Source organism: Centrocercus urophasianus, unplaced genomic scaffold, assembly GCF_019232065.1.
Source record: "Centrocercus urophasianus isolate 14NV4802_14NV808 unplaced genomic scaffold, USGS_Curo_1.0 seq_17, whole genome shotgun sequence".
Classification (NCBI taxonomy): domain Eukaryota; kingdom Metazoa; phylum Chordata; class Aves; order Galliformes; family Phasianidae; genus Centrocercus; species Centrocercus urophasianus.
This window is the reverse complement of record NW_024884722.1, coordinates 1997484-2021549: the sequence shown is the minus strand read 5'-3', so window position 1 is coordinate 2021549 and position 24066 is coordinate 1997484. Positions and strand designations below refer to the sequence as shown.

Below are 24066 nucleotides of genomic sequence, written 5' to 3'. Positions count from 1 at the left end.
CTTTGTGAGAAGCTAGCAGTTTCTCAGCTCTTATAGTGCTGGCAGGTGTAGAAGCCAGGCACCAGGACTGCCTCTGTTGTCTCCCTTCACCTCCCAGCTGTGCATTCTGGATTTGCTGCCCACGCTGCCGCTGTCCTGAGGATGCTGGGCTGTATCCAAAGGTAACGGGCTGATCTCACTAACCCTAAGACTGCTGCCTGAGTTTAGTGCCTATATATAATACTATATACTATAATATTATATATATATATATGTATTATATATAATACTATAATACTATATATATATAGTGCCTATATATACTGTATATATTCTATATAAAACCCCCAATGTGGGGAAAGCTTTAACTGGAATTTCTGCTTTTTGAGGCTTTCGGCTGATGGTCATTAATGGTACAAATCTGTGAGAAATAAGCTCCGTTCATTCAAATGCTTCCAACCCACCTGTAGAGAACCAGGACAAAACAGCCTTGCCTTGGGACCTTCTGATGAGGAATTACGGTGCCGAGTTCTCTAATTGTGTTCGTGTTGTTGTTGTGCTCTTGGCTGCAGCCTTCAGACCCAGCATGTTTTAATGATCGGGGCTCTTTTATTGTTGGATCTTCCACTGATGACCCTAATCATTAAGAAGGCGGATCTCAGTGAAATAGCTTTCCTCTAATTACCTTTTTACTAGTTGAATTAAGTTAAAACGTCTAAGCAAGTGGCAAGGGCGCTCAGTGACGATTTCACGTGAGCTCCTGTCAGGGAATTGGATTTCTGTCTGTAAGAGAACCTAACAGTAGAGATGGCTTTAGGGTTAGGAGTACTTATTTTTATTTTTAATCTGTTTTACTGCTGCAAGCTGCTTTTGGTCCTGCTCCGCCGCCCGGAGCTGCTCTGTGGGGCTCAGCAGCAGCGCAGTTCCGGAGCTGCCCCTTGTGCCGGAGGCGCTGAGGGACGGACAGGGGAACGGGGCGGCTCTGAAGCGGGAGGGGGTGTTTGAAATCAAACCGTTCCCGCGCTCCCATTGGGTGCGCCGCGCCGCCACGTGACCTCCCTTCTACCAATCGCGAGAGGCCGCGCGCCTTTTCGAAAGTCGTATTAGAAGTTTAACCACATTTTTCTTTTCTCCTTCCGCCGAGCCGGCACCTGGTAAAGCTAAAAGAATCCCGCCGCCTCGGGGCGGCTGCCGCAATCGGCTGCCTTAGGTGAGTCTCGCCAGCCACGGCGGCTGCCGGCAGGTGAAGGCGGCGAGACGGAAAGCTGCTTTCAGAGCTCTCCGCGCCGCTCTCGTGCCCCTCGATGTACGGCGCAGGGATACGCGCGGCGGTGAGAAGGCCCGGCGCGGCGGCGCTGGCGCGCGCGGGAAGACGCAGTGAGCGGCGGTGGCGGCGAAGGCGCCGCGCTCAGCCCAGTCGCTCCCGCGGGCTGCAGCTGAGGGAGAAGAGTCGGAGCGCCGCTTCTGTGAGGCGCAGCTGAGGATCCTCGGGGTAAATGTTCAAACCGCTCTTCTAAGCGTCTCCTAACGCGCTTTTCGGGCGGGCCGTGCTTTACGCCGTGAGCTCCCGCGCGTGTAACGGCGGGGAGGCGGGCAGCGCCGCGCTGTGACACGGCTGGGAAAGCGACTTTCCTTTCCTAAATACGTAGGGCATCGCACACGTGAGTTGTGTTGGCATTCTCCCACAGGTAAGGATCATTTCGTGTGAAGATGCCGCTTTTTGGGAAAATTATTATCATTAAACGGAATGGGACGGACGGCATTTATTTTCCACTCACTGCCAGCTCGTGTTTATTTGGAAGGTGAGCGTGTTTTGAATGTGCCAGAATAGCGCTAATAGCATATTTCCTGCTGCTGGAACCTCCTTGATGCTTGCTATCAAAAATGTTTATATGCTTGTGGGTGATATCTGAGGGAGGGACGGTGCTGTGGGTTGGGGCTGAATTCACAGTCACTGCTTTGCAATCTTTCTTCACTAAAACTGCTTTTTCTCCAAGCTTCTGGCCAAGGAAAATGAGGCAAACGAGTTTGGCAAACCTGAGATTGAAAGTAGTGTACACATGACAAGCAAGCAGGGCGATTCTTATCTCTAGAAGTGAAACACATGCATTGTGTTCAACAATATTCACCGTGCCCGCACTAATTGCAGTTTTGGTTGGTTCTCTGAGATGTGGGTTGCGGAATACGAGAGCTGCTCTAGGATCGACGAATAAAATGTTTTTATTTCTTCGGAATTATTTGGTCAGCACTTTACTAACTGGCTGATATCTTAAAAAAGTAAGTACTCTGTCCCAAGTCAGATGGCAAAATGTCCAGTGTCAATTAAGATCAGTGAGTTCGACGCTATTAACAGAGATACTGATAGGACAAGGGGGAATTGTTTTAAACTGAGACAGGGGAGGTTTAAGTTGGATATGAGGAGGAAGTTTTTCCCCCAGAGGGTGGTGAGGCACTGGAACAGGTTGCCCAAGGAGGCTGTGGATGCCCCATCCCTGCAGGCATTCAAGGCCAGGCTGGATGTGGCTCTGGGCAGCCTGGGCTGCTGGTTGGTGACCTGCACACAGCAGGGGGTTGGAATCATTGTAGTCCTTTCTAACCCAGCCTATTCTATGATACTAATGGTAATCTCTGGCTTCATGCTTGTGCCAGTTGGGTAACACTAGGCTTGTGCTTAGCCATGCCATGTCCAGACCTTTTTTTTTTTTTTTTTTTTTAATCTGTGTACTGTTAGTACTTGGGCAGGTTTTAGAAATGACATGTTTCGCTAGTAAGATGATTTAGTTTTAGATTGTGTGTTTTTCTCTCTGCCTCATTCCATTTTCTACTCTTTTTAGTTCAGTGTTGTTTTTCTCACTACTTTGAGTCACCAAAGTCAGCACTAAATATAGTATTTACCTGTTCTGTGTGCCTAACGGATGTGGTGCGCTATTGTATGGATTGTTAGCTGGAATTTTGGACATCCTAATTCCACAGCAATCCCATTTTTCTGCTTTTTCTCCTTTTAACCTGTAGGAGAACAGAATGTGATATTCGCATCCACTTGCCTCAGGTCTCAAAAGAACACTGTAAAATTGAAGTAAATGAGAACAAGGAGGTGAGTTACTTATGTTAACAACATTTGCGTCTTGTTGTCGCATCTCACTGTGGTTCTGACATGTTTGCTTTATTTTTAGGCAATATTGACTAATTTAAGTACAGTAAATCCCACTCAGCTGAATGGTGGTTATTTCCAGCAGCCTGTACCTCTGAAACATGGGGATGTGCTAACTATTATCGATCGTTCTTTCAGGTGAGTGTCAAGGGCCTACTGTGGATGTCTTGGTCCTAGAGAGTGCTCTGCAGACCAGCAGTGCTGAGAGCTCTATGGCACAGGCTCTGGCAGCTGGATGAAGATATGGTAGAGAGTGGGACAGCTGAAAATGCCGCTTGAGAGTCTTCAGATATGGAAGTTAACCTGCTTTATTTAGTTTTTCTTTACAACAACTTATAGAGCTCCTTTAGAAGGCAGGGTGGCTGAAAGACTTTCTTATTGCTTCCGTGTTATGTGAAGCTAAATCAAAAAGCTGGAATTATCTGGAGAGACAATTTTGTTGTTTTATTTCCAGGATGAGCATTTCTAGGAGTAATGTTAGGAGAGTTTCAATGTAGTTAAAGCATTTAAAAGCGGTGTGTGTATTGCTGAGAGTGGGACCAGTCTGACTAGGGCACTGGTCTTAATAATGAGAATTTAGGGTGGATAGTGATAGGACAAGGGGGAATGGTTTTAAACTGAGACAGGGGAGGTTGAGGTTGGATATGAGGAGGAAGTTTTTCCCCCAGAGGGTGATGAGGCACTGGCACAGGTTGCCCAAGGAGGCTGTGGATGCCCCATCCCTGCAGGCATTCAAGGCCAGGCTGGATGTGGCTCTGGGCAGCCTGGGCTGCTGGTTGGTGACCTGCACACAGCAGGGGGTTGGGACTGGATGAGCGCTGTGCTCCTTTGCAACCCAGGCCATTCTGTGATTCTATTTTACTTGCAAATACTTTCTCCAGATTTGAGTATCCTCTCCAATCAACTCCAAAGAAGAGACAATCTAGATCTCCAAAGGATGAAGCACTGCAGGTAATTTTGAGTCAGCAGATTGCTTATTGCAACTACGTCGGTATTGGTACAGCTGTGGTACTGTGTGCTTGTTGTGGGGTTTTGTGTTTCTTTTTAGAAAGTTAGAAATCATTTTTCAACTGTTGGCAGACTTTCTGTTTGGAAATGCAAGTGAAGTCCTTTAGAGAAACGCTTTCTAAAATACATATAATTTATTAATTGGAGAGTAGCCAGTTTCAGGTAGTACTTAATGGTCTGTGATGTTTGTGATACAGGTATGCTATTAAAAATTAATCCTTAGCTTTTTCGAGGGGCTCCTGGGATGCAGGAAATGAGGAGTGTGGCGTTCAGAATCCTTGTGCATTAAATGGGGGAGTTTGCCATAAAGCCTAAGCATGCTTTTTTTCAGAAATCATGTGTTCTGTGTGCTATTTCAGTGATGCTGTGTAGGAGTTTGTAAGTGTCAAAATAAGTCTATTTTTGAATAATTTATTTTCATTTGTTTCCTTTTATTTTTTATATTTTTTACTGTTTTATCCCTTTGAGGGGATACTGTTGCTCAGTGAATACTGTGGTTATTGGAAGACTTTTCTTCTGTTTTTCCTATTTAAATAAAATTATTTCACCACATCTGGTAATGAAGTGAGCTTAGAATATGCTGTATGTATTTGTCTGCTGCAGGTGCACTCAGAGCTGATAATGGTAAGACAGCGCTTGAACTCTCACTATATAAACTACCCGTGTTCCTAACCTGTGCAATACTCAACAATTAAAACTGAATCCTTTTAAAGCTGTTCAGTAAATAATGCTTGCACGTTGATAAATTCAGTGTTTTTTTCGATGCTTAGTAGAAGGGAAAGTATAAATATGTGTTGCTCTGCTGTAATATTGTACAAATTTACAGGTTCTTCATGTTCAGCAGGTGGCAGAAGCGGAGCTGTTACACAAACAAACTTCAGGACCTAAAAGTCTTTGTTCTTCAGGTTTGTACCTGTATTACAGGGGGGTGGTTATATTTTTCTTCACCCAGAGGGTGGTGAGGCACTGGCACAGGTTGCCCAAGGAGGCTGTGGATGCCCCATCCCTGCAGGCATTCAAGGCCAGGCTGGATGTGGCTCTGGGCAGCCTGGGCTGCTGGTTGGTGACCTGCACACAGCAGGGGGTTGGAACTGGATGAGCATTGTGCTCCTTTGCAACCCAGGCCATTCTATGTTTCTTCCAACCTAATTTTACTCTGTGAGCATCAGCAGGAAAAGCAGCGCTGAAAAAAAAATGTTATTAAAGACTTTAGTCTTCAAGACTGAGTACAGTGCACACTTCTACACCTGTGTACTGTTTCATTGTACTTTGTGATTTACCAAAAACAAGGTCCCATCAAGAGAAATAACGTAGTTTCATCCTGACAAACAGGCAGAACAGCTAAGCTGGAACTAGCAGAATATGTTTGTATTGCTTTAAGTAATTTTTTGCAGAGTCGATTTATAAAGATTATACCATTTTTGAAACTGCAGTGCAAGGTGGCAGTTGAAACAGATGTGTGAAACTACTGATTGCTGCATTTTACTTTCCATTGACAGCTCTAACATCACAAAGTCGCTTTTGTGATTAAAAGATGTTCACAGATTGCTTTTGAGCAAATCTTGTTGCAAACAAATTTTGTCAGGTATTCTTTCCTAAAAATAATTTGTAAAAGGTATAATTCTAGAGAGACAGAGTTAGCTTTGCTGATTGCAATCATAGTTCATATTTTATGTAGATGTAGTACAAAGCAACTTTATTCTAGAGGTGCTGGTTTGGAGTAATGATAGCCCTTAAACAGGTTAGATGCCAGAACCATCCTCCCTGTGGCCAGTAAAGACACTTTCATGAGAAGATAGAAAGTTCCATAGAATCTAGAATGTCCCAAGTCTAAAGGAATCCACTGTGGAAAGCATGCTACTTCATGCTTCCAGCACGCACGCAAAGTGCTTGCTGTGTCTCATCTGGGAACTTCTAGCTCTCTATTACCTTGCTTTACCCCAGAGGAACGTTGTTGTAACATCCAGCTGAAGTGGTGCAGCACCTTTGTAAGCACGAGACAGGATAGTTAGTGAATAGTGGTAAGCCAAATGTTTTTATGTTGCACTTAGTGATTTATCGTGTGGCAGCCATGAAACGTGTATGAGCTGTTGAAAATAAGAGAAAATATAGATTGCCTTATCTGTATATGGAATGAAGTCCAGATTACAGCTGAAAATTTGTTAACATTTTGACACTGATTTTTATTATCAGAGAATTGCTATTGTTAACAGAGCTTTATTTACAATACTGTGTCTTGGACCCTGGTTGATACTCTTGGTGGACGAAAGGAGGGGATTATAATCATCTCTATTTAAGGAACTTTCAGTTGTGTTTCTGCACCTTCTGTGTAACTCCCTGTCGTGTTTTGCTTAAACTGTAGATAATGCTGAGTGCAAAGAACAAAACACCGATGAAAATAAACAAAGTACAGAGGAAAACTGTTCAAAAGCCATACCAGCTAAGCTACAAGCACTTAATTCTTGCAAAATACAAGAACCTGCTATAAAGGAAAATGAAATGTCTCCTTTTAGTAAACTCTATGAAAAGCTGAAACATGAGGTTAAAGGGAGAAGACTTCTACAAGAAGGAAACTTACTTCAAAAAACTGGAGAAGAAGATGGGAAGAGTGTTCTGCTAGAGCCAAATGCTCAAATTTCACCAAGTTGTGTTCATGAACTGGGAAGCACAACTAGAGGAAAAGGACTGGATGTAAATGAAAATACTGAAGAATGTAAAATTAATCAAGATGTAATTAACTCAGAGTTGAGTCAGAGCTCAACTGTAGGAAATGCTACCAGGAAGAGTCTTACAAAAACTCCTCGAAATTCTGTTTCAAAGGAGATGACAGAAGATAATGGCAAGGGAAGTCATCTGCAAGATCGTAAGGAGTTAAGTGCATCAGGGAAATTGAGAGGTCCTGAAGTTACACCCAAGCCCCGTAAGGAGAGCAGTGGGAATGCAGCACGTTCACTGAAACCGTGCTTGAGTTATGCAGATAAAATCGACACCTCTGCAGTAATATTGGATAAATTAACACAGGCAGCTAACGTGACAAATGTTTCAGAGGGCGACAAATGCGTTCTGTCTACACCAAGGCCCAGAAGGAAGAGCCTTCGGTCTGGCTTCATGTCACCTGCCAAAGAAGCGTGTGGTAAAGATTCTGTAAGTATTGGGACTCCAGCAACTCGAGGAGATGTGTTGGTCAAACGTGAGTCTTTTTCAGCAATTTCAGCTGATACTCGAGGGGAAGTTGCAGTGTGCAGAGATGATAGCCTCCGACAACTGCCTTTGGCAGAAAATAAATGCTTAAAACAGAGGCGAAGTAGTAAACAACAAACACCAGGAAAATCAGTGAAAGAAGAGACGCTGACAGAAATATGTGATCAGACAAACATTAACTTGAAAAAGAGAGATTCTGGGTCTCCTGCAGCATCTAAGAGTCCCAGAAGAAAAAGCAGGCAAAGTAATGAGTTAACAAACAAAAGCGTCCATTCAGAAACATCAACTTCAGAAGAGTTCACATCAGAGCTGGCATCTGCTAGTCAGAAATCTGGCTCTGGAAGAAAAAGGGGAAGGACGAGGACCTCTGGACAATTAACTGAAAAAGCACTGGAGGCGAATGCAGTTCAAGAACATCACGATGAGACTGCAGACAGAAAAGACAGTGAAGCTAACCAAGAGCTGGCCAACGAGGGATGTCAAAAGAAATTGGATTTAGCAGATGCCCGTATTCTAAGACCTCACAGATTATCATCCAAAAGGTCTTCTGGAAGTGCTACTGTACCAAAAGAGAATGAGACTCCTTCAGAAAGAAATACTTCTGGCCTGTCAACTGAGGAGCAACCAGGTAAATAGGTTTAATCTCATGCCTTGTTAGAACTGAATTGAGGAAATTCTACTGGTGTTAGAATTTCTTTGCTTAAGTAGAATACAGAATTAATTCTAAGGTGTTTATCATGTAGTTGACCTTAAAATTACACAGTGGGTAACTCAATTGGGTAAAATTTTGTATCTAAATTAGTTACCATCTGGTAAGTTTCCAAATTCAAAATGCACATACAAACACTGTTTTCTATGTTGTTTAACAGGGTCACTTCCTTTTTTCTTGGTCATTTTCTTTTATTGCTATTTATTATAGATAAAAGGAAATCTCAGAAGAGGACAAGTGGTGATTTGTTACCTCAGCCTTTAGGAAAAAGAAAAAGAGTGTCTTTTGGTGGTCATCTGAGTCCAGAACTCTTTGATAAAAGCTTGCCTCCCAACTCACCCATTAAAAAAGGTGCCATTCCTGCAAGGCTGAGCTTACCATTTGGAAACTCACCACGGGCAGTCCTGAAAAAGGGCCAGGGACTGAAGCACTTTGCAATGCAGGTAAACGTCCAATGCTAAAGCTAATCAAGTTGCTAAGCTAATTAACGTGGATGGAATTTAGAAATTCAAAGGCTTCTAAGAGTGAATTCAAAATGAAGATGATGTCTTGTTTCGGTATGTGTTTGGAAGTGGACATAGTAATTGCAATTTAAGATGGCACTTGTAAATAGCAAGTTTTAATCAGCAAACTTCCTCCTTAAGAGGAAGGGGTGCAGTCTACCTTTGTCTACCTGTCTTTGTCCTCTGGGTGTGTGCTTTTTACCTCCTGTGCTTTTGCTTGTTCTCATATGTATGTATGAGTATGTAGGAGTCCATTTCTGTGTGTTTGTGCTTGCCAGCACCAGTTTGCCATAACGAATTGAAAATAGCCACAGTCTAGAGCAGAAGTTTGGCAGAATGTGCAAACTACTGTTACGTGGCTTCACCATAAATTGGAAAACGTTTTGCTGCTGTTTTAAGCTGGTAAAACTTTGTAGGGTACTTTATTTGGGTAAACCTGTTTTGAGTTGAATAATAAAGTTGCTTAATATGTTCAGTTGAATGGGACTTCTGAAATTTAAACACTGTTACGTGTTTTCTTTTTAGAGAGTAATGTCTAAGGATTTTCAAACGATCTCATGATATTTTGTAGGACTGTATTTACTTTTCAGATAAGTGGAGCTCATTTGTAGTTGAGCTTTGTGCAGTAACTTGTCTTTCACTTCTATTATTTTCTATCAGGAACTGAGTGTACATTTGCAGAAAGAAAAAATGTCACCAAGAAGTGTGTCAGCACAGAAGTCCCCACCTGGCTCATCCTCTGCTTCTGGAAAAGCAACACCAACATTTACTTTAAGCTCTCCACCTTACACAAAAGGACGTTTCTCTGTTTCTCAAATAACAACTCCATCCCCCACTGCAGAAGAGCAGAATGCAGGTGTGAAAGATACGAGTACAAAGGAGGAAAATGCTGGCCAAGTGCAAACACCTAAATCTGCTCATGTTAAAGAAGATGAGAAATCCTTTTTGATGACTACACCTAACAAATTAACCAGAAGATCACAACATGCTTTGAAGAAGACTCCCATGAAGAGGAGAAGCGGGGCTGTAGCAGTACTCAGTGCGAAAAGAAGAAGTGGTGCTTCTAGTGCCAATTTACTAGGTTTGTTTCTGCAGTTAATTTTTAATACGAATTTAAATACTGCAAAGAATGGTGGCAAGATTGAATTAGACCTGTTGTTAATTGATTACACCCGTGTCGTCAATGATTTTCACGTATTCTGATTTTGGATTTTCTGAAACATCTGAAAATTGCAAGATTTTACATTCTCTTACATATAAAAATAAATTACTAAAGCTTTTAAATGTAAATCTTAATACTCCAAAGTTTATAAATGGTAGAATTAAGGTTTTGTTTGATAGGTTAACTGTAATGAGCCGTTGGGTCCTTCCAATTTGAATGTTGGTTGAAATAGTTTTGGTGCCCTTGGAAAAACTGAGACTTGCTCTTGAAAATGTAATGTTTGTGAAGATACTTTAAGACAGGATGTCATTTTAATTTAAGGAAATAGGTCCAAATGACTCTTTCAAGGTGAAATTTAAGGTTTCCCCCCCAACATTCATTTGGTAGTTTTTATCATTCTCTTCTAAATCCGTTTTTCTGTAGTACCATTTTTAGAGTGTGAGCTACACATTCAGTATGCATTCAGTATCCCAGTGATTGTTGCACTATATACAGATACAATCACAGGCCTTCCTCAGTAATGCTGCTGAAAGCAAAATGTGGTTTTTTTAGTTGCTTTGTCTGTTTCATTCACTTATCAGCAAGAGTTCTTCACAAATTTTTGACACTTTTTCCACTCCATTTCTAGTATGTAAGTGGTTTTTAGTATCTGTGCATCAATTTCTTCTGTAAAATGAAAATAGCACCATTATTTTCAATTACTTTTTTTATTTTTGGATGTCTAATTGGGAGAACTTTGTCTTCCCAGTTCTTTTTTTTAGATAATTCCCTGTATGGTTGGCTTTCGTCTTTATATTCTGCACATCTAGTAATGACAGCTTTTGATTTTTGTTTTGCCAACTTTCCCTAACTTTCACAGTAACTGACAAGAAAATAATATCTTCAGAATATCTTGAGAACTCGCATTCCCATTTTTATCTTTACTTATAAGTCTTCTTGTTGCCATTTCTTCAGTAAATGAGGCAGGTGCCTTGCCAGCTGACAGCTTTATTACACAGCTGTGATTAATTTCCTGATTACTGTGTACAGAATGATAGCTACACCATGGCAATTTTCAGAGACATGTGATGAAGGTAGTATAAGAAAGTTACAGAATTTCTACGTGTACCTAAATGCTCTAAGCAGTATAAATACATAATTTCATGATGACAAAGTTTCTTGGTTAGGTGATGAAGGAAAAATCAGTACGTTTCCCTTAAAAATCATTTCTCTGACTTAAAACCTCATTCTGCCAAAGAAGAGTTCTGCTATAATAATGAGCAGGGCTGAGAATCTGATGGCAAATTTCTGTTGGGGAAAGTATTTCCTTGATGAAAAGTATGAAGACAGAATCGGGTCAGCCTTCAGTTCCAGGTTCTGTAGTGTATGACATTGTGTAAGTCTTTCTGTTCTTTGGTCATGGAAACAAAACTATCCTGGATGCTTGTTAAGCTTCAGCTTGAAATAGCATCTTCATTTGGAAGTGTCTTCATGCAGCACTTGAGTATAGGTGCCATCAGATGATACAACTTCTGATTTCTGATGTTTGACTGCCACAAATCCTTTGGAATCATAAAGAAATAGGTAGGAACTCCTATTTACACGACTGAGAATTCAGGTTGTTATTCCTGTTTTGTTTTCTAGTTGCAAAAACTTGGGCAGAAGTGGTTAAATTAGGTGTTGCAAGACCACAGGCAAAGGCTGTCAAAAAATGTGTTCAGAAAGGAAGACCAGCAAGGAAAATCACACGCTCACCAAAGGTACATTCTTATACTGCTATTTAAAGGGTGTGGGTTTGCTGAACTATAAAAGGCTTGTAGGTGTTTTGCTACAAAAGCTTGAAGTTTGTAAGTTTTTAGGAAGATGTTAAATGGTATTGGTGTCTTTTTCATGGTTTGTAAGAATATTGTGACTTGTAAGAAGTCAAGAATCATGTCTAGTTATTCTTTCTGGTGAGCTCCATTAGGTGCTAGCAGTAGTTAAGGACTAGGTAAGTGTCTGGATTCTGTGCTATGTTGAGCATGTGAAATAAATACCAAGTTTCATTAACTGAAAGTGAACTTAGGGTAATCAAAGCGTCGTAAGAGTATGTCTAAATGACCAAATACATTGGGTAGATGGATTAAGTATTTGCCCTTGGTCTACAGTCAAACTGTACTGCCATTTGGACAAGTGTCTATTTTAGTTTAAACACTTCTTGTTGATGACTGGACTTGATGACCTTGAATAGATCAACTAGATAGTTGATTCTGTGAAGATGAAAGGGAGTAAGACTGAAGCACTCTCAGGGTAATCTCTGAGCATTCCTTAAGCTAAGAGTACTCATCACGTGGCTTGTTGAGCACAGTCCCTCAAATTCTAACAGAAGATACAAGCTGTGTTTCACAGAGATCTAACCCTTTAGTTTAGCTGCAATTTAACAGCTTCTGTATGCTGAACAAACAGCATTTATTAACTAAACAAGAGCAATAAATATGTGGCAGTCTTGCATGATTCTCATTTGGTTTTAAATATACAATATTTACTAATGGTTTTGGTGTTGTTTTTTTGTTTTCTTGCTGTAGACACCAGAAAGAAAAATAAAAGGTCATTTTAGTACAGGTCATGCAGAGTCTCCTGCTACAATAGTTGTGGGTAGAGCTTATTCCACCACAGTTCAAACAGCTGGGAAGGTCCCTAAAGTGGTAAAAAATCCAATCTTGAAACAGAACATGAGCATGGATGAAAACTTCACAGGTAAGCTGTGAAATCTTAAAATCTGTTACTGGTTCTGTCAACTGTGGGGTTTTCTGATACTGATTTGGTTTGATTTGATGTGTGGGTTTTGTTTTTAGTGTATGTTTTTTGTTTTGTTTTGAATGTGTTTTATAGGACTGACCGAGATGTTTCAAACACCAGACAATAAGGGTGGAAAAACCTTAGCTTTGACCACTGCTCATAATTTTACACCACCATTCACTGCAATGGAGATTTCTGATCTGCAAACTCCTGAAGAATCTGGTATGTTGTTTGGAAAGGAAGACTTATGTGTACGTGTAAGGTAATAGTGTCTACAGTTATTTGAGACAGCGAACAGTCTTGAGCTAGACAGACTTGGTGTAGAGACAAGATATTTTGCAACTATATTTTAATATCTATAATGTATTAAAAAAACGTTTTGTGGCTTCAGTAATTTCTTGTAGGCTTTAATTTTTTTAGTATTTGGATTTAGTGTGACATTTCCATATGATAAAGTGTAGCTTCAGGCAAATCTTTTGTTGAAGCGTAGCAGTTCTTTAGTTGGTTATTTGTGGACTTTGTCCAATGGCAACATCTTACAACAGGAAGTAGGTGTATTTTTTTTAATTGCATACCAGTCATTGTGTCCTTGTACAGCTTAGAATTCATCACAGTTCTGTTCAATTCTGTTTTCTTAAGAATTTAGTAAAGATGAGCATCTAGCAAAAGAAAAAAATAAGAATAAATAATCCAATGTTTATAGAAGAGGCATTGATAAAATCATTTTTTATGTCAGATTGATAAATCTTGGTTTCTTTTGTAACCTCTACTCGTTGTTGTAGATTTATGCTGTGCCTTATAGGAGCTGATTATCTTAATGCTAATTACCAAATTGATTGCTGAAGCACATTGTTGGATTTTAGCTTATTAGAATGCTTGGGCTTTCTGAGTCTGTTTTCTGCTTAGCTATACAGCAGTTAGTGTGGTTAGATTTACTGTTTTTTATTGGTTGGTTCTTGTTTCTTCCAAATTGTATAAACCTACCTTTTGTTTCAGGAGAGATGGTGGTGTCGCCATTAAATGCTTCAGATGTTTCAGAACAGAAACAGGATATTCAAGACATCTCTTACTTTCTGAGAGAGAGAGAGTCTCTAAAGTCTGTGTTTGATGCAGTATCCACCAAAACTCCTGAAAAGAGAAAAAGTATGCTGAAAGAAGATACTGGCATGGATAGTGTGTCAGTAAATCCAGAGAAACAAGCATCTCACATGAGGTCACCAAATAAAAGGAAAACTCCAAGTCAGAAGTTGGAGTCAGTTGAAGTTGTATCAAGCATCAAGCAGCCTCTGAAGACCCCAAAACAGAAGTTAGAGCCTGTAGAGTCTTTGTCAGGTGTCAAGCAGCTCATGAGGACCCCGAAGCAGAAGTTAGAGCCTGTAGAGTCCTTGTCAGGTGTCAAGCAGCTCATGAGGACCCCGAAGCAGAAGTTGGAGCCTGTAGAGTCTTTGTCAGGCATTAAGCAGCTCATGAAGACACCAAAACAGAAGTCAGAACCAACGGAGGTCCTGTCAGCCATCAAGCAGCTCTTGAGGACCCCAAAGCAGAAGTTGGAGCCAGCAGAGGTACTGTCGGGCATCAAGCAGCTCATGAAGACACCAAAGCAGAAGTTAGAGCCAGTGGAGGCCTTGTCAGGCATCAAACAGCTTTTGAAGACCCCAAAGCAGAAGTCAGAACCAGCAGATGTCCTGTCAGACATCAAGAAACTTTTGAGAACCCCAAAGCAAAAGTCAGAACCAGCAGAGGTTCTATCAGGCATCAAGCAGCTTTTGAGGACACCGAAGCAGAAGTCGGAACCAGCAGAGGCCCTGTCAGGCATCAAGCAGCTCATGAAGACCCCAGAAGAAAAGCTGAAGCCAGCAGAGGTCCTATTAGGCCCACAGCAAAAGTCAAAACCTATTACAGATGAAAACGCCTCTGAAAAATTGCTGGAGACTCCAATACAAAAAAAAGAACTATTAAAAGATGTGACAAGAGTTAATTTAATTAAGAAAACTCCAAAATTGAAATCCCAACCGGTAGAAGACATGATCGGAATCAGCCGTATTTTCAAGACACCAAAGGAAAAAGTTAAACCCATAGAAGATGTATTTGGTATTAGTAGATTAATGAAGACTCCCAGAGAGAAATCTCACCCAGTTGATGATTTTGTGGGTCTGAGTAGGCTGATGGCAGAACCCAGACAGAAGAATACTGAGTTTGAAGTGGACTACATTGGAGTGAAGGAAATATTTGATACACCAGAGAAAACAAAGGTAAAGCTTGCTTATTTATTTATTTGTTTGTTTGTTTAGGAATTTATTTAGACTTGAAGTCTGTGGCTGAAACGAACCCCTGGGCCATTAATACTACCTCATGTTTTATTGCATCATATTTTGATTAAAATAGCTCATGCATGTGACCTCTAGATGAAAAACACCATGGTAATTTGGGAAGAGTAAAGATTGCAACCTGTGTTTTCCTTGGAAGCTTTTTGCAAGTCAGTGTCCCCCTTTGACAAGATGTAGCTTAGTACAAATATGAAGGAACAATTTTTTTTTTCCTTTTTATAGCACTCTTACATTACTTATGTAGTATAGTCAAATTCTTACTATGCCTTCCTTTTCATAAGTAAAGTATATATGCTTCTTTGTACAGCTTCTTCATAGTCTCTAGATTAAATATTAAAGCTCTCTTTTCTTTAAACAAGATAAGTATTAAGCTTTTGCCAAAATACTGTGAAACCTCTTGGTCATTTGATAGCTCATTGTTCCTATGAGTCTTTCTTTTGTTGCTTGCTGAATTGACACTCTACAGAGAGAGAACTATAATGCTATACATTTGCTTGTATTTGTGTGCATTTTGCTTGAAGGAGCTCTGTCCATGTGGTTACTGAAGTAATGTTGAGTTACCGTTCTGATTTTACACAGCTTCATTACTCTTGTTTGTGCATTTTACTAGCATTGATTTTTGTGTAAGCTCCCGAATCCATAGCTGAAACACTGAGTATCACTGGGCTGAGTGCTTGTCTGTGCTGAACTGCAGTAAAACACTACAGAACATCAAATGACTCAGCATCAATATCCTTTCTTTAGGGATTTTATTTTGACACTTTTCAGCCAATTTAGTGAATGCACTTTTTAAAAAAACTGTACAGTGTTGTCTTTCACTTTAAAAACTGCTACATTAGCTCAGATGACAAATATGAAATTCAGTTTGTGTGTATCAATATTGTATATGGATACAGTCACTATAGTAAATTAACTTTGTTTTATGAGAAGAATACTCAACAAGACCTTTTTTTTTTCCCAACTATTTTAATTTTATATTGGCTAGCTTCACTATTTCCAATCCCATCAGACATGAATTACTGATTACTGTTTATTCCCCTAGGTCAAGTCAGTAAGTGTTATGGATCCTAAGCAAGAAGATACTGTGCATCCTTCTACTAATTGCAGTCCTGAACATGGTGCGTATAAATACTTTTATTTTAAAAATGGTTGTAATGAATATACTTGCTATTAGGAAGTTTTTTAAACACGTGCTTTAAAAACTCAAAATTATATAGTATACAAAGAGCAAGTAGCTTGTGAAATGTGTGCAGTAATTCCTGGTGCTGAATTTCACTGGAGCTGAAATTCTATTGGTGGAGAGGTGTATAATGTTCTGATGTAGTAATGGTGTCATCTCCAAACATACCAGTGTATAAAAAACACTAATGAACACCATTTAAAATCACCTTTCTTAGCAAAGACTTTCAATAACTCATCTGAAGGCTGTGAAGGCTATCACTATCAAATTAAACAACTTGGTGCAGCAAGCTGGCTAGAATCTGTTAAAATTATCACCACACTTTCCTATTTTTTAATTAAGAATATGAAATATACAAGACCACTCTGCTAGAAAAGCTCACAAATGCTTTTATCAGGCATAGTACTGATTAACTTTTGCTTGTGCTCTTTTCTATGTGAAAACTTTGTATGGGTTGAAAAAACTGTTTTAGAAGGCAAACAAAATACTTCAGAAGGTGAAGATTCTCAACAGAGGGAGTCAACTAGTGAAGACCAATCTACCCAGAGACCAACCAGGGGCAGATTGAGGAAGGCTGTACATCCTGCTTCAATAAAGCAGACTGAAAAGGATTTAAATTTACAAGAATTGCAAGGACTGGAGAAAAAGAGCTTCCAAGAAGAGACAGGAGAGGTCAGAACTTCAAGTTCAGTAGCTAAAAATCTAGGAAGAGGAAGGAGAACAAATGGTTGTGTGGTAGAAGAAAACATTTCGAAACATAATGATGAGAAAAAAGTTGAAACTGTTTCAACTTTGGGAATGCCTGTTGCTACTCAAAGACCCAGAAGAGGTAAAAGGAAAGAAGCAGAGGAGTTAAAACTTCCGGATGAGAGCCTTGAGTCTTGTGGCAAAGATTCTTCGGTGTTACAAAAAGAACCTGCAACTGTAAAACTGGCTTTGCAGGATTTTATCATCAGTGACGTATCAATAAAAGGTGATGTTCAAAGCACGAAGGCAGAAAGTTCATCTCGGAACAGTCAAAATGAAAATTGTCAACTGCAGACAGATTTTAAAAACTCTGAAAACACACCTAATGAAGCCAGTCCAGGAGACAGTGAAGAAATGCTTCTGCCTAGGAAGAGGGCTAGAGAAGTGAGAAAAGTAGAAAATGCAGAAGAACCAATTGCCCCTAAAAGAGGAAGGAGAGCCAAGAATGACCAAGTTAAGCAAGCTTCTTCAGAGGAGCTTCATGCAACAGCAAGGAGGCTTCGTAAACAACCATCTGCAAAGGTAATACAAGAGGATGAGCGGGCTTTTGAGACTGCTCCAGCAGAACTATCTGAGAACAGAGCCACAGTTGAAATGAAGATAACACAAAAAAGAGTTAACTCAAGAAATGCTAGAAAACACTTGACAGAAGTAAAATCTAACATTTGTGGGATGGCACCTGAAAATACGCAGAACGTTCAGAAAATCAAGGAAACTTTGGATGAAACTATTACTGAAACACGGTCATCCACCAAAAATGAGAGGGAAGCGTCTCTGGGAGATGAAGCTGAAAATACTCAGGCAAATACAACAGAAACATCTCGGAGATTAAAATCACAGTCACCTCCTGGAGAAACAAACAAAATGCCAACTACTGTTCTAGTCTTGGAATCAAACAGCACAGTGCAAGAAACAAACAGAACTAGGAGCAGGAGAGGTAAGAAGGCCTCCTCAGAGCAAAAGACTGATGAATCTGCTAAAAATGTAGATAGCTCAGAGCTAATAACACCCAAATTGAAATCAGAAACAGAAATGGAGGAATCTGCTCCTAAAGAGCCTTCAGGCTGTGTTGATGAAAAGAAGATAGACAAAATAGAAGAAGACCAGAACTACACATCTGTCACAACAGTTACTGCTGTAAACAGTGACAGTGGTGCTCATAGCCATCAAGAGCAGACAGAAAATGAACAGGCACTAAAATCAAAGCAAACTGAAATTCTGCAAGAGAATCAAACACAAAACAATGGCTCTACGAGGAGAAGAGGTAGAATTAGAAAAGTTAATTCTGAACTTGAACAAACCAGTTCCAAAGCACTTGGGCAAAGAAGGAGCTCACCTGGGGACGAGGAAGGAATGACTTACAAACCTGGTCAGCAAGAGACTTCAGAAAATCCTTCTTCTCAAATAAGGAGGAGCAGAAGAAAGCAAGTTAATTCCATTCCACAAGCGACTTGTTCTACCTTTACAAAAGAGCAGACCTTAATTGAAGATCATGGTAAAGATGAGACTTCTGTAAAAGACCACGATCCAGCTTTGGAAACTACTCCCTCTTCAACAGAAGACAATCCACCGAGACGGGGAAGAAGACGAAAGGTTGCTGTAGCATCACAAGTGACAAGTTTTCTTTCTATCAGAAAGAAACGTGGCTTGCAAGAAGGTGACGATAAAAAGACGACTGTGAAAGAAGATCAAAATCCAGCTTTGGGAAATGAAACTTTGCAGGCAGAGACAAATGCATCAGCAAGGGACAAAAGAAAAAAGATGGATCTAGCAGCAGAGGCAAAAAGTTCATCTTCTCTCCAGGGGAAGTGTGGCTTGTCACAAAATGGTGATAAAGAGGCGAATACTAATGGAGAAAAAAATAAGCCTTTGGAATCAGTGTCCCTCACAAAAGTGAACCCATTAGGAAGGGGCAGAAGGAAAGAAGCTCAGGTGTCACACACAGCTAATTCAATTTCTCTTAGAGGAAAACCAGCAAGCAGTGTTAGAGAAGAAGCTCCTAAAGAGGATAATGTTCCTTTAGAAACTGTTGCTTCATCTCTGAAAGAAAATCAGCTGAGAAGAGGAAGGAGGAATCAAGTGACCTTGTCAGAAGCTGCAAGTTCTGCTCAGGGAACACACAGCTTATCAAAGGAAAGTGGTAGAAAGAATAATCATAGGGAAGCTAAAAACCTGATTTCTGAAAAATCTGCTTCCCAAGAAAAAACAGATCTTTCAAAAGGCAACACGAGGACAAAAAATAGCACTTCACAGCCTGTTAACTCTAGGTCTCTTCAGGACTTGCCAGAAGATGGTAAGAATGAATCCCCAGAGAAACAGCAGAGTATGCTTCTGGAAGTAACTCCATCTTCAGAAGAAAATCCATCAAGATTGGGCAGAAAAAAAACAGTTTCTTTCGAATCTGAGTGTATTAGTTCCAGTTTTCTCAGGGAAAAACGTACCTTCTGCAACAACGGAAGGCAAAAGGGAAATCTTAATGAAGATGAAGTTACATCTCTGGAAAAGAGCTCATCCCAGGAAAACCGTAGGCAGCTGAGAAATAAGAGGGAAAAGGTAGAATTCAAATCAAAGGCAGCTCCTTCTACTTCTCTCCATGATAAGGGCAACTTGCCAGAAAATGATAACACTTCAGGAACTCAAAATAAGTGTTTGGCATCTACTGGTTTTGAGAAAAACAAGCAGCCTAGGAAAGAGGTTAGCCCTGCTCCACAGCCAGCTTCCACTTCTCGCAGAAGAAAATGTCAATTGCCAGCACCCAATGTCTTAGCACCCAAAAAGTTAAAATCAGGTGAGGCAACAATTTACTTTCTATTTTCTGTGTGTAGCTAAGTTGGGTATTGATAGAACAATGTGTGTAAAGATCTAATATTACTGCAGACTGCCATAGGCTAATGTAGGTAAGGAGTGGTTCTTTAATACAGCAAGAATTCTTAAGTAAAGAGCAGCTGTGTTATCCTATTCGAAAAAGATGCTTTTCCTAAGTGGGATGAATTGATTTTTATGGACGTGACGCTTGTATTTCTCTACTGGGATATTCAAATGCCCTTGTGCATGTTCTCTCTCAATCTGCAACTTTCAATTTAGAGTAATACGGCAATTAACTGACCTGCAGGAGTAGCAGGTAATGGTATAACATGAGCATTGCATCTTTAAGACCCATCGTTCACGCTTGTTTTCTCCTAAATATCATCTGAATTCCTGCTCCTGCATCTGTAGCTTCTGGGTAACCTTTATGTAACATGCTTATCAATTTAGCCATCTTTCTCTCTCAGTTTATAAATTTTTGCTTCTCTTTAGATATTTGTTAGTTTCCACTTTCTGACTCTGCTATGTGTACATCCCAAATGAGTCACCTGTACCTGTGCTTTCCTACCTGCCTGGATAGTTTCTTTTCTGGGGAGGTTGTCTTTTCCCTTGTGGGTTTAATGATGGTTTCCTTGTGTGATGTTTGGCTTGATGCTCATCTCTCAGAGCAGCTTTGTTCTCTGCTATCTAGGTTCTTACATAGAGATCCAGTCTTTTGTTTACAGTTAAAAGCCCGACTTAGCTGTAGGTGTGCCATGCAACTCTTCCTATAAATTCATTTTTGCTGGATTTTTCTCTAGCATTGGATGTATTTTAGTTTTGCGTATCAGTGGAATGAATTTTAGCTGAAATGGTTGCTAATTGGTTTTGGTGCTCTCATTAATGCTAACCTACTTTCCGGAATAGCTGTAAGTCCGTGGGGATCTATCTTGAAGGATATTGGATGTGCAGAAGTGTGGGTTTTGTAGCTGGTTTGTTGAATTCATGGATGTAATCTTTGGAATGTGGTCACTGGGGATTTCTTGAAAAACAATGTGACTGAAGACTGACTTTGTATGAAATGTTTCATTTATAATATAAACTTCCAATTGATGTTTCTGTCTACAAATAGATAATGATGAAAACAGATCACCCAAAAGAGGAAGAAGAAACAAAGCCAAAGAAGAACTTCACGGAACGGGTGTAAAAGCAACTCGGAATCCTGGAGGAACAGACAGGAGAACAAGATCAAGCACAAGAACCAGTGCAAGAACCAGAAAATAGCCTTCACAGATTCAGAAGCAATTTTAAAAACAATTCAGTAATTGAACAAGTTTTTAACATGAATTGAATTGCACTCGGGTTTTAAATTCAGGTTTTGTAAAGCAATCGTGATGTAACAGAAGTGCTTCACTTGATGTGTTTACAGACACAGCATAGATACCTGTTCTTAGTAGATTTGTCTGTATAGTGGTTCTTAAACCATGGGGTGCTTGTGCAGAATGGCAAATATAAAAATAAATCCTTTCTAATAGTATTTATCCCCTTCTTTTGATCAGTACAGCAGCCAGGAAGCCGTGCTGCTTTACAATCCATTTAATTGTAAGCTATTTTCTGCGTAGTTTCATGTGCTTAAGTCTTATTTTTCATTAAAGTTGTGTAAATATTCTTTAAAAAAAAAAACAACAAACCTATAGATTTATTAGCAAAACTGCTATGTTGAAATGTTTTTTAAAAGAAGTGCATTTTACTGGGAAGATTTGTAATTCATTAAATTTGTAAAAAAAAAATTGAGTCTCCTGTGTTTTGTATTCTTAGAAATAAGTAAGGATGTGCATTTATTTCTATTACCATACTACATGCAGAAAGAAAATCCAGCTTCAGCAGCTAAGTGCATTTTTGAGAGCAGAGTTGAGAACCTACTTCTTCATGTAGTTTTCAAGGAGTTACAGGCATTTCTATGGACAAATGGAAAGGGAAAGGCAAATGGATTCTGTGTTCTGATGTTTGTTGGCAGTTTGAGGATGAAAACAACCCTTTGGGTGAGTTCTTGTTTGTGAGATCTGTTGTCTATTGCGTTTATCACTGTAGGACTGAGGTGTGTTTCCTGCAGTTTCAGTTTTAGCCTCCCAGATGTGAGGAACCTCTCACAAAATGTGTCACTGGATTTTTGCTTTAGCATTTGTGATCATCCAGAATTCCAGCTCGTGCAGCCTTGTGTTGTCCCAACAACAACTGAAGCATCAGATCTGGGCCATTGGTCTTGGAGTTGTTCAGATCCATACCAATTTTACTGCATTTCTTTTGGGTCCTGGCTCTTCTGCTTGGTTTGTGGCTCTCAGTCTACCTAATGCCAGAGTTGGGAATGTGAATTTCACGAACCTAGTCCTGTGTCAGCCCCTACTGGCTGCTGTGTAGAAGTATTCCTCATTTATTTATTTTGAAGCTATTCACAGAAGGGAAACAGGACAAAGCAATTTAATGCTTGTAGCCTCTTGAAGTTGGTGTAGAGTGGATCAGTTTGTCAGAAACCCATAACCACGATGGTGCACGTTTTGAGGTTTAAAGTAAAAAACAACTTTAGTACTGAAGGCACTGCTGCAGGTATATATGCTATACTATTTAAAAGTTGTGCTAAAAGAAAGATTTTCTTGACAGCGTTGATGTTGTATCACTTCCTACCCTGTTTTTCCTAGTATTGGATGTTCTAATGGGAAAGAGGGCGATTATCTAGCTTGTTTTTCTGCTGAAGATGACGAGATGTCAGCAGAGAAGGGGAGAGATGGTGCACACAAATAAATGACAGTGTGCAAAGAGTGAAATGCTGAACGTGGTAGCAAGGTTGGAGGGCACTGCTGTGCTGTGCTGATGCATGTGCCACTGCATTAATGTGTGTTTCTTATGTTGCAGAGAACTCCCATTTTCTTTGGCTTTATACTCCTGCAGAGTCGCTTACGTGCTTGTGGTATCCTGCTTGCTATTGATCCATCTGAAGGAATGCTTCTGCTTCGACCTTCACATTCCTGCACAGCTTCTGCTTGGCTTTCACACATGTTAGTTGTGCTGTAAAGGGCTTTTCCCGCTGCCTGTTCTGACTGTGTGATCACAGCGAGCTCTGCTGGTTTGGCTTGGTGGCCTTCAACGTGAAATGTGAGTATGAATGGGAGGGAGAGAATGCTTTGAGCTTTAGAGGCTTTTGCTGTACCTTCCAGGTGAGCCACGCAGCCCTGTGGGTTTCTGTGCTCCCATCTGGGAATTTTCAGCTGCGTTGGAGATCCAGTGCCTGTAAGTGTCTGTACCTCTTGTCCATCTTTAGTATCGTTCCATGGTTACTCAAGGCAGTAATTTCTGGCCTAAGGATATATCAAAGAGGTAAAGATCAACACTGCTTTTTCTGGAGTAACAGAAACCAACAGGGCTGAGCTCTCAGCTAGTTACTTAGATAACAGACCTGCAGATGGATATGCATCCAGAGCAGAGGCTTTCTGTGGCAACAGATACAGCAGAGCAATGTCAGAATGTGCTTACTCTCAGCTATGTCTTCATCTAATCCTGCACTGACACTGCTTGTGTTGATAGATGGATGAGAAATTGCTTCCCTGTTCTTGACTAGCTGAAACGAGTGGATGTGGCACTTCCCTTCAGAGGGAATTTGTATCAGTGAGGTAATGAAATTTGGGGATATTGTAGTCAGTGGGAAAAATAAGGTACCTGGATGTTGTAGCAATGTCTAGCTGAGCTTTCTTTGTGCACAGCTGCTCAGGCTTATGAGTTTGAGCTCCAGTCTGCAGCAAAGTAACTGCTTTGTGTTTGTTTTCTGTGGAGCAGCTAATGGCCACCATAAAGAAGTTGACCTCTATTTGTAGTCCATGAAGAGCAACTGGTTGTGTGTGGAGATCCAAGGAAAATGAAATCTCTTACCAAAAGAGGTCCTATCAGCCTTTGGGGACAGTCCAAGAAATGCCCTTGTGTGGATTATTTTTGGCTTTTGTCCTCACTTTCACTCCAAAACCAGCCTAGTCTTGACTCTAACAGAAGCAATGCCATGCTAGGCTGTGTCTATCTCAGATTTAAGGCTTTACCTGTGACTGTTTCAGCAGTAATTCTACATTATCACTTTCAAGGCTTTAAACAGGATTTTCAACCAAAGTGTTTGGTGTGTCTGCTTTGAATTTTTCCTCTTCAGAACTTAGAACAGAGAGGTTTAGTTTTGATGTGGTGTTGTGGTTCTCATATGGTCAGTTTCTACTCCAAAGAGTGGCCAGGCTGCTTGGAGGAAAAAAAATGCCCTTTCTAAGGACTTGTGTATGAGGTTATTTGTAGACCAGAAGTCCTTACTGGTAAATGTTCTCAGGCAGTGATTAAAGGTAGATGTGCTTGGAAGGCAATGTAGTTGAAGAACATCTCATGAAATAACACATCTTTCTATAGGATTAAAAGAAGATCCAACCAGAATTCTAACTGCCAGGTATGTTGGCTATCATCTGATAGCTCCTGATGGCACTCCAGATAGATACAGATAGATACTAACACACTTTTCTGGCTCGCTTGAGCACAT

General features: G+C 40.3%; 1 protein-coding gene and 1 long non-coding RNA gene across 4 annotated transcripts; one reads left to right on the top strand and one right to left on the bottom strand.

The window, feature by feature from the left end:
* Positions 1–1378: 1378 nt before the first annotated feature.
* On the top strand, positions 1379–21257 carry MKI67 (marker of proliferation Ki-67). 3 transcript variants are annotated; one of them, XM_042818641.1, is made up of 16 exons: positions 1379–1471; positions 1668–1781; positions 2992–3073; positions 3153–3268; positions 4012–4081; positions 4983–5043; positions 6501–7967; positions 8259–8491; positions 9212–9632; positions 11337–11452; positions 12257–12428; positions 12564–12692; positions 13467–14722; positions 15840–15915; positions 16450–19512; positions 20641–21257. In XM_042818641.1, exons 2-16 carry the CDS (start codon positions 1690–1692, stop codon positions 20790–20792), a joined length of 7506 nt encoding a protein of 2501 aa, XP_042674575.1. In that variant the 5' UTR covers positions 1379–1471; positions 1668–1689; the 3' UTR covers positions 20793–21257. The 3 variants fall into 3 exon arrangements, with proteins under 3 accessions (XP_042674575.1, XP_042674574.1, XP_042674573.1); XM_042818640.1 differs by having other exon boundaries at positions 4980–5043; XM_042818639.1 differs by having other exon boundaries at positions 4965–5043.
* LOC122160259 lies at positions 12911–17109 on the bottom strand. The gene is made up of 3 exons (XR_006168769.1): positions 13679–17109; positions 13455–13598; positions 12911–13129 (listed from the first exon to the last, which is right to left on the bottom strand). It is a non-coding gene; the product is annotated as an uncharacterized LOC122160259 (long non-coding RNA).
* Positions 21258–24066: the final 2809 nt, after the last annotated feature.

Bases quoted from the DNA above. Each gene is read 5' to 3' on its own strand.
- MKI67 (XM_042818639.1), top strand. From the start codon at position 1,690: ATGCCGCTTTTTGGGAAAATTATTATCATTAAACGGAATGGGACGGAC. The intron at 7,968-8,258 runs GTAAATAGGTTT...TATTTATTATAG, and splicing joins GTCAACTGAGGAGCAACCAG to ATAAAAGGAAATCTCAGAAG. The intron at 12,693-13,466 runs GTATGTTGTTTG...CTTTTGTTTCAG, and splicing joins GCAAACTCCTGAAGAATCTG to GAGAGATGGTGGTGTCGCCA.